Below are 15,324 nucleotides of genomic sequence, written 5' to 3'. Positions count from 1 at the left end.
ATTGGCTTTTTTTGGTCCTCCAATAATCGGAATCAGCGTTGAAAAATCATAATCGGTCGACCTCTACCATGTATCCTAACAAGTTGTCCAGGGCCTTTGGAAGAAAAACAGCCCCACAACATCAAAGATCCACCACCATACTTCACAGTGGGGATGAGGTACTTTTCTGCATGGCTATCTTTCTGTCTACGCCAAACCCACCTCTGGTGATTGTTTCCAATTATTATTATTTTTTTTTTTCATCTGACCATTGAAAGTTCCAGTAACGTTTGGCAATCTGTAGGCGGTTGAGTTTGTTTGATGACAGCAAAGGCTTTTTTATTGCAACCCTCCCAAACAACTTGTGGTTATGTAGGTGGCGTCTTATTGTCGTTTTGGAGACTTTCTAATCACTCAGGTGAACATAAAAACGTAAAATATGAATGGGAATTTTCTTCAGTTAGATTTTACTCAAGAATTTCTAGGGGTGCCAATAATTGTGGCACATGTTTCGGAGAAAATGTTTATTTCGTTAACTTCACCATTTTTTTTCAATCACTTAAATTTAAGGTTTGATTTTTGTGAATATTTTGAATGAAAGACAAGAGGATAAACAGCAAAGACGTTTTTTTTCCATTGCCCGTTTTGCTCATATTTACCAAGGGTGCCAATATTAGTGGAGGGCACTGTACCAGGAGTAATGAAACACAGAATAATAATAATAATAATAGATGTTAGGTGAATGAATTATGACCACTGGAGTCTTTGCCACTGAACATATTTTTTTAAATATAATATTTAGATTCATCTCATCACTCAATCTTGCCAAAACATATTCTGTAGGAGGGGTTAATAGGAATTGAAAGTAATTTGACATGATTTATATGAATCGGGTCATTAACCTTTTATTTAACTAGACAGGTCAGTTAAGAACAAATTCTTATTTTACAATGACGGCCTACCCTAACCCGGGTCATGAACATATGACCTTTGAAATGAACAAGGGAGAAGTTAAACGTAGGCTAAGTCTGGCATAAGCTTATTCCCATACTTTACAATAACTCTGTTGCAGTGGTCTCCGTATAGGCTATTCCCTCCATCACCACACTTCCGCCCAGTTGAAGAGCTTGTGATCTCCATGCAGCACCGCAGCACCATGCGCCTTCGGAAGAGCACCCCTCAGCCTCAGAAGATGCCCTTCTGGAGGCATGCAGTCAGTCATTATACCCTAATGTAGGTCAATTTGCCTACTAGCCAAATAAAGTGCAGAGCATGCATGATGCGTGCAACTCGTCATTCCAACATATTTGAACATTTACTTCATTCACTTCAGTCAGTCAGTATGTCATCCATTTAGTAATTTGCCATTAATTCGGTGATATGTCAGTTGCAATAGGAACGAAATCAAAGAGAATAGAACAGTCTTATCCATTTGTTTATTGAAATCCATGTGTATTAAATATTATTCAAATTATCCAAAGTATTTTAGCCTATCACTTTAATAATTAAATGTTTAATTTAGTCCTATCCAAATAAAAAATGGGTCTTCAACTTGTAGGCATTGCAATTCAGGCTATAATTTTGTGTACTGGTATCTTACGGAATGATTTTATAACTCTATTTGTGTTTTATAACAATTTTTATTTTAGGGCTCCCTTTAAAAAGAGACCCAAGCTCACAGGCCTCTAAATAACAATTTCATGTGCATATTCATGTGGATATTCTAGACAAGGCTCTTCTTTGTCATTCTCTCTCAAGTCATTTGCTGAAGGCCCAAGCCTATACTACGCCATCTACTGGTATAACGTCGTTATTGAATGCAGGTCTAAAACAAGCTCTAGACTTTTGTATTGAAATGAAACCAGAAGCAGCAAAGCAACTCTTAACGTCTGGGCTAGAGTTGTTTGATTGACTAGCTACGTTTGGTTCATGTCCTTTGCAGATGCCACATTACTGACAAAAGTTTGTATGCATAAAAAGATCTGTAACCAAGTAAAGGGAGACGTGAAAATGTTAATTCATAGTTGTAACATAACTATGTACATTTACAGATCTATTTTAACGTTTGCGTTTCCCGCATGGCTTTTCTTACGATCCTAACAATTTACATATGGATTTTCTTACAACCCTAACGATACGTACGTTAAACCTTTTGGCAGGTATCTGGCTCCATAGATGTGTTCCACAATGTGTGCTATAGGAGGGGAACTCACCTTCCACTGAGTTGCATTATTTTCCAGAGCACGCATAGAGCCCCGATTTGAATGCTCTGCACCAGAGGTTACTCAGGCAAAAAGCAAGTTTAGCTTTAAAAAACAGAATTTATAAATTAATGTATCACAGCGCCTCTCCTCTTTCGAAAAATCGAATTCATCTGTACTGTATATATTAATAGTATGTTTGTTGTCGCTTGGTGTCTTTCCTATATAACTTATTTAGTTTATATATTTAATATTTTATGGTGTTCTTGTCTATTACTGTTCTGTACTTTGTCATGTATTTGTACATTTTATGTGGATCCCAGGAAGAGTAGCTGTGGCATGTGCAGTAGCTAATGGGGGTCCGAATAAACTAAACTTCTATACCATGCCCGTAATTTAACACATTTGCCGCTAGAAATATGTTCAGTTGCAGGTAGAAATGTGTTCAACATCCACTTAAGTAGATAGCTATAGTAGTTGCCTTGGCAACCAAACAAACAGACCTGCTAGTTTAGCTAACCCAAACCATCATATATACAAAAGTATGTGGACACCCCTTCAAATGAGTGGATTTGGCTATGTCAGCAACGGGTGTGGCTGAATGGTATATAAAATCAAGCACACAGCCATGCTGTCTCCATAGACAAACATTGCAGAGCTCAGTGACTTTCAACGTGGCACCGTCATAGGATGCCACCTTTCCAACAAGTCAGTTCATCAATGTGGTAGGCCACACAAGCCGTCAGAACGGAACCACCGAGTGCTGAAGTGTGTAAAGTCCAAACTGCCTCTGGAAGCAAGGTCAGCACAACACAAGTCAATGATTACCATGCGAAAAGCCTTGTCGTGTCTTTGACTATCATTAAATGTGAAGACCGTATATTATCAAATCAATTCTCTGTCATTTAATTACGTGACTAAACTAATCATGTCACTTTAATTAACTAGGAATTTGGGGTACCACAGACAAATGTTTATAGTGTGTTCATTTCCCTACTATAACTCTTCAGATATTTTCACATCTTATCAAAAGTCGCTTATTAATGAATTTTACCTCAGTCTCATTACTGAACGTCGTAAACCCTTGGATATTTGCACGAATCCTAGCATAGATTCATGAATTAGCGATATACAAATTGGCTTAATTATTTACTAACTTAATTAATCACAGAATTACATAAACACACACACACACACACACACACTCAATAGGTAATATATTGGTTACTACATGATACAAAGAAAGTCCCTAGCGGACAACCGATATGGCGGCTTGGTAGACAAAGGGGTGGGGCAGTTCAAGAGCGGGAAACTCAGTGGATTCACTACATACATAGAAATTGCTAATACTTTGAACATGAACACCCGCTATTTAGAAAATAAATTGCAATTTACATATTTACGAGTGTCTGCCTTTGTTGTCCCTCTCTGCGACTGCCGGTCCATCTGCTGGATAGTCAGTCGACATGGAGCCTCTGGTTTGTCCACCAGAGATCAAAGTCATAGGTTGTTAGAACAGCTACTTCAGAGTACCATTCAGAAATGTTCTTAGAACGGATGCGTTTACCAGACTAAAGTATTTAAACTGCTGCAGTCTGAATAATTGTTCTTTAGTTTGTAGATTTCTTAGCCATTTCAATGTGGGAATGATCTCCACGTTCCCCGTCTTGTCCTTTGGTAGAGTTGTAGTTCTTAACCATTTCAGCATGTTTTTTTTATTTTACCTTTTATTTAACTAGGCAAGTCAGTTAAGAACAAATTCTTATTTTCAATGACGGCCTAGGAACAGTGGGTTAACTGCCTTGTTCAGGGGCAGAACGACAGATTTGTACCTTGTCAGCTCGGGGGAGCCACAATGTACACCCAAAAGGGCCACGTCGTGACACATTGTTTTTAAGACTGTTTAATCATGATTTCTGCTAACAGACATAATACGCTACATTGATTAATGTGTAGAATTGCAGGAAATTAAATTGGAAAACCTAAATTTCTTTCTCTATGGTCAAGAAGGGGGCAACTAAAAAGTTTTGCTGCAAGGTGTGGGGTTGGAGGGGGGGAAACCAAATCTTGCATACGGCCCCCAAAAAGCTAGAGCTGGCCCTGACCATGTCAAATTGGCTAGCAAACTAATAAAATATGACAATATGGCTAGTTAGCCATCTAGTTGATACCCTGAAAGTTAGCTTATGTCCAAATATTGTTTGATTTACTTGCCATCTATAGTGGTGATGACAGAAGTCTGACTGACAACTTTACCAGTACGAGGACTTGCCGATGTCAAGCTCATTCCAAAAGCCTAATCTCTGTTGAAGCAAGCAAGCTGAAGTGCCTTCAGAAAGTATTCACAACCCTTGACTTTTTCCACATTTTGTTGTGTTACAGCCTGAATTACAAAATGTATTAAATGGAGATTTTGTGTCACTGGCCTGCACACAATACTCCATAATATCGAAGTGGGATGTATGGTTTCAGAATGTTTACAAATGAGTTAAAAATGAAAAGCTGAAATGTCTTGAGTAAATAAGTATTCAAACCCTTTGTTATGCCACGCCTAAATAAGTTCAGGAGTAAAAATGTGCTTAGGTCACCTAATACTTATTGGACTTACTCTGTGTGCAGTAATGTTTTACATGATTTTTGAATGACTGCCTCATCTCTGTAACCCACACTTAGGAATTATCTTGAGGTCCCTCAATCGAGTAGTGAATTTCAAGCACAGATTCAACCACAAAGACCAGGGAGGTTTTCCAATGCCTCGCAAAGAAGGGTACCTATTGGTAGATAGGTTAAGAAAAAGCAGACATTGAATATCCCTTTGAGCATGGTAGTTATTCATTAGACTTTGGATCGTGTATCAATACACCAAGTCACTACAAAGATACAGGCGTCCTTCCTAACTCAGTTGCCGGAGAGGAAGGAAACCCCTCAGGGATTTCACCTTGAGGCAATGGTGATTTTAAAACCATTAGAGTTTAATGGCTGTGGTATGAGAACTGAGGATGGATCAACAACATTGTAGTTACTCCAAAATACTAACCTAAATGACAGAGTGAAAAGGAAGTCTGTACAGAATAAAATATTCCAAATCATGTATCTTGTTTGCAACAAGGCACTAAAGTATTACTTTCCAAAATGTGGCAAAGAAATTAACTTTATGTCCTGAATACAATTACATTTTGGGGAAATCCAACCACACATCACTGAGTACCACTATTCTTATTTTCAAGCATGGTGGTGACTGCATCATGTTATGGGTATACTTGTCATCGGCAAGGACAGAGCTAAGCACAGGAAAAATCCTAGAGGAAAACCTGGTTCAGTTTCTTTGCCAACTGACATTGGGGAAACAAATTCACCTTTCAGCAGGACAATAACTTAAAACACAAGGCAAAATATACACTGGAGTTGCTTACCAAGACGACATTGAATGTTCCTGAGTGGCTTAGTTACAGTTTTGACTTAAATCGGCTTGGAAATATATGGGACGTCTTGAAAATGGCTGTCTAACAATGATCAACAACCATCTTGACAGAGCTTGAAGAATTTGAAAAAGAATCGTGCAAATATTGTGGAAAAAGTCAAGAGGTCTGAATACTTTCCGAATGCACTGTACTGTGCGCTATAATGAAATAGAATGCCTTTCAAACCAATCAAAAACTAGTATTCAACAATGCCATGGTGTAATTGTAAACAAAACACCAAATACCTTACTGAATCAGCCTTATTAAATGTTTTAATTATTCTTCAGGATGAAGATCCAGTGATATTTCCCCTAAAGGCTAAATTGTTTTTCATTTTCAGGAGAGTAACTAAGCTATTTACTGTGTGTTCTGTAATCATTACAGAACGTACTGAGCAATCGGGGGAGAAGGGCCTTGGTCAGGGAGGTAACCAAGAACCTGATGGTCACTCTGCCAGAGCTCTAGAGTTCCTCTGTGGAAATGGGAGAACCTTCCAGAAGGACAACAATCTCTGGTGAAGTTCTGAAATCAGGCCTCTATGGTAGTGGCCAGACGGAAGCCACTCCACAGTAAAAGGCACATGACAGCCCTCTTTGAGTTTGCCAAAAGGCACCTAAAAACTCTGACCATGAGGTTCTCTGGTCTGATGAAACCAAGATTGAACTCTTTGGCCTGAATGCCAAGCGTCATGCCTGGAGAAAACCTGGCACCATCCCTACGGTGAAGCATTGTGGTAGCAGCATCACGCTGTGGGGGTGTTTTTCAGTGGCAGGGATTGGGAGACTAGTCAGGATCCTTGATGAAAACCTGCTCCAGAGCGCTCAGGACCTCAGACTGGGGCAAAAGTTCACCTTCCAACAGGACAACGACCCTAAGCACACAGCCAAGACAACGCAGGAGTGGCTTTGGGACAAGTCACTGAATGTCCTTGAGTGGCCCAGCCAGAGCCCGGACTTGAACCCGATCGAACATCTCTGGAGAGACCTGAAAATAGCTGTGCAGCAACGCTCCCCATCCAACCTGACAGAGCTTGAGAGGATCTGCAGAGAAGAATGGGAAAAACTCTCCAAATACAGGTGTACCAAGCTTGTAGCATCATACCCAAGAAGACTCAATCAAGGCTGTAATTGCTGCCAAAGGTGCTTCAAGAAAGTACTGCATACAGGGTTCTTATGTAAATGGGATAATTCTGGTTTATATACATTTTCAAAAAATTCTAAAAACCTGTTTTTGCTCTGTGATTGTGTGTAGATTGAGGAGATGGAGGGGGGATTAATCAATTTTAGAATAATGCGTAACAAAATATGGAAAAAATGGTCTGAATACTTTCCAAAGCACTCCCTCTATGCAGAATGTAAATGTCTATGGTTCAACTCTTCAGATAGGCATTAGAAAGACAAGTTAAACTAATTAACAAGAATAGCTGTACCGCAAATGTTTTTTTTTATATTTTACTAGGCAAGTCAGTTAAGAACAAATTCTTATTTTCAATGACGGCCTAGGAACAACTGCCTTGTTCAGGGGCAGAATGACAGATTTTTACCTGGTCAGCTCGGGGATTCGATCTTGCAACCTTTCGGTTACTAGTCCAACGCTCTAACCACTAGGCTACCTGCCGCCCCAAATGTGAATCAGCTTTCAGATAATTAATTGAAAGTGGTGTGTGTTACAGTCTTTGCATGGTTTCTTATCCACCGAGGGCCAGTGTGGTAGGGTTTTGTTCTATCCAAACAAAATCACACCTGATTCAACTAATCAAGTCTTGATTGAAGTCTTTGATTAGTTGAATCAGGGTTTTGTTCTAACCACTGGTTGGCAAGAACAAAAGCTTAAGTTTACATTATCTGTCGATACAATTGGACATCCCCTTGTTATGAGTGCTACTTTCATTTTTATTTAACTAGGTAACCTTTCGGTTACTGGCCCAACGCTCTAACCACTAAGCTACCTGCCATCCCAAAATGTAATGACATGGTAATGATCAGTTTATTTTAATAACTTTAGGGTAAATTAATATAATCAAATTTTACATAAGAAATGTCAGCTTGTAAGTTTTGAACATTTGGAGATGAATTATATAAGAGGTGGGCTTTTTTGGAACACACATGGGCTGAAAGGGTACATTCAGTACCCATTAAGCCCAGTCTGGACTTTTCACATATTTTATCAAATATTTGTCTCTTGTTAGAAAATGTTAAGTAAAGTCATAAAACTTGATCAGAGATTCATCTCCACTTTATTTGTTATTTGATCTCTCTAAAAATGTGTGCAGTATGTGTTAGAAATATCTAAACTTAGATTTTGGTGGGCTTATTAGGTACACTTACCATATCAACAATAGGTTAATAAAACAAATACTAAAATATCATATTTGGGTGGAATTTTCCTTTAAGTGTCAGTGGTCTCTTTTAAAAATAACACTATCTGGATATTCTCTGCTGTTACATGCTCATTTCAAGTATCAAAACCCAAAATATGGTTGTACTTGTATTACTCTTGTTTATATTTTTGTTGTCTTTCGAGTCTTGTAAAGAATCAATGTAAAGCATCTATTACATTTGAGAGCGGTTCCATTTCTCCAGCCCCATCCTTCAGTGGAAGTGGTACGGCTGTCCACAGACCCTAGATTATCCATTCAATGCTGCCTGATTATCCATTCAGTGTTTTGCAGGGTTAGGAAACACCACAAAATCAGTAGAGCAAAGCAAGCAAACTGATCACAGGTCAGTCAAAAAGTTAACCTTCTGTGTCATAAAGGTCTACTAGAGTTCAGAGAGAATGTTGCACAGTGTTGATGGACAGTATGATGAACTGGTTGTTTTGAGCAAGATGAAGATAATGTGATTTGACACATCCAGATCTGAATGTGCCATTCCACACTGCTCATTGCTTCAGTCTAGAAGGAGGCAACCAGTTGCAATGTTCTTTCAAGCTGAAAAACAAGGTAACAGTAGCTAGGTTTCCATTCAATTAGCAACAGATTTCCATATGAATATAAAATAAATCTGCCTTTTGCCATTAAATTTCCATATAATGAATGGGAATTCAGTACATGGGTGCACATTTGTTTTTGCCCTACCACTACACAGCAGATTTAAAATATTCAAGGCTTGATGATGAGTTGATTATTCGAATCAGCTGTGTAATGACAGGGCAAAAAACTAAACGTGCACGGGGGGGGCCAGGACCGAGTTTGGGAAACCCTGCTTTAACAAACAGATGCAGTGTGGATAGGCTACCCAAGATTATTATGGATAACGCCGATATTATTTGTCAAACGGCAGCCAAGCATCAATCATGTCACCAGAATAAGACCCTTAATATTTATTGGAAAGGAGCATCAAACTCATCACCTTGCAAATTCAGCACCCTGTGAAGTTAATCATAATTGATTTAAACTGTAGCTTAATAAACTGCATGCTTTCCCAAGTCATAGTGGGAGGACCACACAAGATATCATCTTGTGACTCCAAATTTACTACAATATGATGGTTATTATATCAATATTTGCCCATAAATACATTTTACCAACAAATGGATCCCACCATGTTGAACTAAACGTGTTCTGTTGACATTTATACAATTGTACCGGCGTGGTTTGTGGTACTGAGAAAGGGGGAAAGTTCACAGTGCTCCTTGCATTTAGATGTAAAAACATTGTTCTTGCATGCATATTGATCACGCAACAGTTGCCACCTGTAATAGGATATTCTTTGTTCCATACTAATTCCTATATCAGTGACACTGCTGAGGGAGAGTGGCTGAGGTCACGTAAAGTTGGCGGACACAACTAAAGCAAATGAGCTATTGGTTAACACATTCATAAATAAGTAGCTTTATCTTTTTAAGGTACATCTAATTTGTTACTCTTCAACCAAGTTGTCGTAGGGCAGTGCAAACAAACAAGTCCAGTAGAGTTCTTCCAAAAACCAGGCCCTTCTACTACATGTATATCCTAATAGCAACCCCCATAAAGCAGAACATTTAGTACAGTGCATTTTGACATTGGGATTCATGGATTAAATGTTGCTCATACACATCCACTTCCTATTTTGTGTTTTCTCTTTCCTCAATGTGCATTGGTTAATTATTGCATTAGTTAATTGGTTATTGCATTGGCTAATTAATACATAGGTTAATTAACCTGCTCTCTCCCTCCTTTTCCTTCTCTATCAGTTGGGTAACCCCTTTATTCAGTATTGGAAATAAGCGGAGGCTAGAGGAAGATGACATGTACCAAGTGCTTCCTGATGATGCATCTCAGGGCCTGGGAGAGGAACTACAGAGGTATGACATACTGTGGCCCAGCTCTATTCTTCTCCCTAGCCCTATCCCCTAGGACATTGCCCTATCCCCTAGGACCAAGCTCTATTCCCTAGCCTAGGCCTATCCCCTAGACTTATCCCCTAGCCTAGCCCTTTCCCTTTTCCTTGTTTACATCCCTTATTGTATTTTTTGTTTTCTGAGCATTGAGAGATTACCTTTCCTTGCTCCATTTGAAGTTTCATGTTAAACACTGAATTTAGCACCATTTGTGTATTTAGGCTCCAAATAGCCCGAAATAGAGATTATGAAAATATTAATGGCCTGTGTTCAGTTTTCTGATCATAGTCTAACAATGTGCTTATCTTTACAGACATTGGGATAAGGAGGTTCGAAAGGCTGCCAAGGAACTGAGGATGCCCAAACTCACCAAAGCCATCTTGAATTGCTATGGGAAACCCTACGCAGTGCTGGGGATCTTTAGTTTCACTGTAGTATGTAGAAATATATATGTTTTCCTGTTCTTGATAATAACATTTGACCTATGTAACTACAGTACATGGTGAGTGGGTTATACAGTTGAAGTGGGAGGTTTACATACACCTTAGCCAAATACATTTAAACTCCGTTTTTCACAGTTCCTGACATTTAATCCTAGTAAAAATGCCCTGTCTTAGGTCAGGTAGGATCACCACTTTATTTTAAGAATGCGAATTGTCAGAATAATAGAGAGTGATTGATTTATTTGAGCTTTTATTTCTTTCATCACATTCCCAGTGGGTCAGAAGTTTACATACACTTAATTAGTATTTGGTAGCATTGCCTTTAAATTGTTTAACTTGGGTCAAACGTTTTGGGTAGCCTTCCACAAACTTCCCACAATAAGTTGGCTGAATTTTGGCCCATTCCTCCTGACAGCTGGTGTAACTGAGTCAGGTTTGTAGGCCTCCTTGCTCGCACATGCCTTTTCAGTTCTGCCCACAAATCTTCTATAGGATTGCGGTCAGGGCTTTGTGATGGCCACTACAATAACTTGACAGTTGTCCTTAAGCTATTTTGTCACAACTTTGGAAGTATGTTTGGGGTCATTGTCTATTTGGAAGACCCATTTGCGACCAAGCTTTAACTTCCTGACTGATGTCTTGAGATGTTGCTTCAATATATCCACATAATTTTCCTCCCTCATGATGCCATCTATTTTGTGAAGTGCACCAGTCCCTCCTGCAGCAAAGCACCCCCACAACATGATGCTGCCACCCCTGTGCTTCACGGTTGGGATGGTGTTCTTTGCCTTGCAAGCCTCCTCTTTTTCCTCTAAACATAACAATGGCCATTATGGCCAATCAGTTCTATTTTTGTTTCATCAGATCAGAGGACATTTCTCCAAAAAGTACGATCTTTATCCCTATGTGCAGTTGCAAACCGTAGTCTGGCTTTTTTATGGCGGTTTTGGAGCAGTGGCTTCTTCTTTGCTGAGCAGCTTTCAGGTTATGTCGATACAGGACTCGTTTTACTGTGGATATAGATACTTTTGTACCGGTTTCCTCCAGCATCTTCACAAGGTCCTTTGCTGTTGTTCTGGGATTGATTTGCACTTTTCGCACCACAGTACGTTCATCTCTAGGAGACAGAACGCGTCTCCTTCCTGAGTGGTATGATGGCTGTGTGGCCCCATGATGTTTAAACTTGCGTACTATTGTTTGTACAGATGAACGTGGTACCTTCAGGCGTTTGGAAATTGCTCCCAAGGATGAACCAGACTTGTGGAGGTCTACAATTTTTTTTTATGAGGTCTTGGCTGATTTCTTTTGATTTTCCCATGATTTCAAGCAAAGAGGCACTGAGTTTGAAGGTAGGCCTTGAAATACATCCACAGGTACACCTCCAATTGACTCAAATTATGTCAATTAGCCTATCAGAAGCTTCTAAAGCCATGACATCATTTTCTGGAATGTTCCAAGCTGATTAAAGGCACAGTCAACTTAGTGGATGTAAACTTCTGACCCACTGGAATTGTGATACAGTGAATTATAAGTGAAATGATCTGTCTGTAAACAATTGTTAGAAAAATTTCTTGTCATGCACAAAGTAGATGTCCTAACTGACTTGCCAAAACTATAGTTTGTTAACAAGAAATTTGTGGAGTGGTTGAAAACGAGTTTTAATAACTCTAACATAAGTGTATGTAAACTTCCGACTTCAACTGTATATCCATATATGTCAGCTTTTACAGTGTAAATAAGTGGATTTTAGTTCAGGTTGAAATCGCTCTACCTCTCTCTTGTTCCCCCAATAGGAGGTGATTAAGGTGATCCAGCCAGTGTTCTTGGGAAAGCTGATCCAGTACTTTGAGAAGTACGATCCTGATGATATGGATGCGCTGTATGAGGCCTTTGGCTACGCTGCTGGTATCTCTCTGTCCACTGTCGCGCTGACCGTCCTCCAAATTCATTATTACTACCACGTCCTGAGGACCGGCATGCAGATACGAGTGGCCATGTGTCACATGATCTACAATAAGGTCATTATACACTACATACTTGCATACAGGATTATACAAATTAAAATCTTCAAGAACAATTTACTAGTAAATGTAATTCCCCCATAGGCTCTGTGTCTCAGCAGCGCAGCGATGGGAAAAACAACCACAGGCCAAATAGTGAACCTGCTATCCAACGATGTCAACAAGTTTGATGAGGTAAAAGCAAGACGTGCATGAAGACATGCGGTTACTTTGGATGAATGGTTGAGCACATCACCACCCTTCATTCCATAGGTTTCTGAAGAGTATGGCTCTAGCTTATATAACAATTGACCATTCGTCAAATGTACAGGAATGGAATGCACCAATATCTGGAATGCCTTTGAGCCGTCTGTCATCCTGTCCTTGCAACTAAAGTACATAAGTTAAATCCACAGAGAGAACAAAGTCATGGATGAATGGAAAATGCAGATGGTTGCTTAGCACAAATGTTTACAATAGTCCGATGCTAAACTCAAACCAGACTGAAAGAATATAAATGTATATAACATAGGGAGCCCATGCAGCTTCTTCAGTGGTATGATGACAAGCGTGGCCTGTTGGCCGCTGTATTAGGTCATGAATCCAGCTCGAAGGATCATTATCATCTTTGTTATGTTAAATGCAACTACTTAGAAATATTATGTAACAGCAAAATTAACCAAGGATCACTGGTCTTTGCAGGTGACCACCAATCTGCACTACCTCTGGATAGCACCTCTGCAGGCTGTGGTGGTTATCATACTCCTGTGGCATGAGATTGGCCCGTCGTGCCTGGCAGGCGTGGTTGTCCTTGTGTTCCTCATGCCACTACAGACCATGTTTGGAAAGCTCTTCGGCTCCCTCAGGTGAATTACATAAGTTACATGACATGGCTTGAACTTAGAGTGGGGTCTTCTTGAGAAAAGTTGACCTTGTCCTTATCTATAGGGGGCAACGTTTTTCAGTAAGTGGCTCCTATGCTAAAGTGATTGTCAGAGCTACCTGTTAAATGGTAACCCATAGGTCAACCTACCTATATGTTAATAATGTCCTTGTTTTAAATCCCTTTTTTGTTTTGACTAATAATTTGCCCTTTGGAACACTAAGCACGTGTGAAGAAAAGTTAGCTTCATATATTGGCTGGCATATTGACTGACAATTGAACCGTGAACTCTTGCTTTGGCAGTTGTTCACACGATCAACGACACAAGTGCTGGAAGTAATAGTTTTGATTAGGCGTTATGAAACCCTAAAGCAATGCTGACTTCTCTGATTCTACTAAAGAGTTATCTTAATTAAATGCAATTTAAACATTGCCGTCGGTTCGTTAAACTCGGGAAACGTCAGAAAGTGTTTTATTCACAAGGAGGAGATCTGACTGAACTCCTTTTCTTGCAGGAGTAAAACCGCTGTCCTCACTGACAGTAGAATACGCACCATGAATGAAGTGGTGTCTGGAATCAGGATCATCAAAATGTATGCCTGGGAGAAGCCCTTCTCAGCACTCGTCAATGAAGTCCGAAGGTAAAAACTACAGTAGTAACATAAATTGTACAGTTGAAGTCGGAAGTTTACATGAACAAGAAGTAATGAGTTCAACCTAAGTGTTTCAACCACTCCACAAATTTCTTGTAAAACTATAGTTTTGGCAAGTCGGTTAGGACATCTACTTTGCATGACAAGTCATTTTTCTAACAATTGTTTACAGACAGAATATTTAACTTATAATTTACTGTATAACAATTCCAGTGAGTCAGAAGTTTACATACACTAAGTTGACAGTGCCTTTAAACAGCTTGGAAAATTCCATAAAATTATGTCATGGCTATAGAAACTTCTGATAGGCTAATTAACATAATTTGAGTCAATTGGAGGTGTACCTGTGGATGTATTTCAAGGCCTACCTTCAAACTCAGTGCCTCTTTGCTTGACATCATGGGGAAATCAAAAGAAATCAACCAAGACCTCATAAAAAAAATTGTAGACCTCAACAAGTCTGGTTCATCCTTTGGAGCAATTTCCAAACACCTGAAGGTACGACGTTCATCTGTACAAACAATAGTACGCAAGTATAAACACCTTGGGACAACGCAGCCGTCATACTGCTCAGGAAGGAGACGCGTTCTGTCTCCTATAGATGAACGTACTGTGGTGCGAAAAGTGCAAATCAATCCCAGAACAACAGGAAAAGACCTTGTGAAGATGCTGGAGGAAACGGGTACAAAAGTATCTATATCCACAGTAAAACGAGTCCTATATCGACATAACCTGAAAGGCCGCTCAGCAAGGAAGAAGCCATTGCTCCAAAACCGCCATAAAAAAGCCAGACTACGGTTTGCAACTGCACTTAGGGGCAAAGATCGTACTTTTTGGAGAAATGTCTTCTGGTCTGATGAAACAAAAATAGAACTGTTTGGCCATGATGATCATCGTTATGTTTAGAGGAAAAAGGGGGAGGCTTGCAAGGCAAAGAACACCATCCCAACCGTGAAGGACGGGGGTGGCAGCATCATGTTGTGGGGGTGCTTTGCTGCAGGAGGGACTGGTGCACTTCACAAAATAGATGGCATCATGAGGTAGGGAAATGTATATGAATATTTTGAAGCAACATCTCAAGACAGCAGTCAGGAAGTTAAAGCTTGGTCGCAAATGGGTCTTCCAAATGGACAATGACCCCAAGCATACTTCCAAATTTGAGGCAAAATGGCTTAAGAACAACAAGGTCAAGGTATTGGAGTGGCCATCACAAAGCCCTGCCCTCAAACCTATAGAAAATGAGTGGGCAGAACTGAAAAAGCGTGTGCGAGCAAGGAGGCCTACAGACCTGACTCAGTTACACCAGCTCTGTCAGGAGGAATAGGCCAAAATTCACCCAACTTATTGTGGGAAGCTTGTGGAAGGCTACCCAAAACGTTTG

The 15,324-nt window shown here is 39.8% G+C and overlaps 1 protein-coding gene across 2 annotated transcripts in view; it reads left to right on the top strand.

Moving 5' to 3' along the window:
• The window catches only part of LOC106574543 (ATP-binding cassette sub-family C member 4), a 44,646-nt gene that overhangs the window by 4,246 nt on the left and 25,076 nt on the right, over positions 1-15,324 (top strand). Inside the window, exons 2-8 of one of the 2 annotated variants that reach the window (XM_045697664.1) lie at positions 1,052-1,212; positions 9,818-9,928; positions 10,278-10,398; positions 12,201-12,425; positions 12,513-12,602; positions 13,110-13,273; positions 13,806-13,931. In XM_045697664.1, coding sequence (XP_045553620.1) covers positions 1,118-1,212; positions 9,818-9,928; positions 10,278-10,398; positions 12,201-12,425; positions 12,513-12,602; positions 13,110-13,273; positions 13,806-13,931 — 932 coding nt within the window. In that variant the 5' untranslated portion in view covers positions 1,052-1,117. The remainder of the gene's footprint in view (positions 1-1,051; positions 1,213-9,817; positions 9,929-10,277; positions 10,399-12,200; positions 12,426-12,512; positions 12,603-13,109; positions 13,274-13,805; positions 13,932-15,324) is intronic. The other variant, XM_014150498.2, reaches the window with a different exon arrangement.

The sequence above is a fragment of the Salmo salar genome, chromosome ssa16, assembly GCF_905237065.1.
Source record: "Salmo salar chromosome ssa16, Ssal_v3.1, whole genome shotgun sequence".
Lineage (NCBI taxonomy): Eukaryota > Metazoa > Chordata > Actinopteri > Salmoniformes > Salmonidae > Salmo > Salmo salar.
The sequence above is the reverse complement of the archived record's forward strand: the minus strand, read 5'-3'. Positions and strand labels throughout refer to the sequence as shown.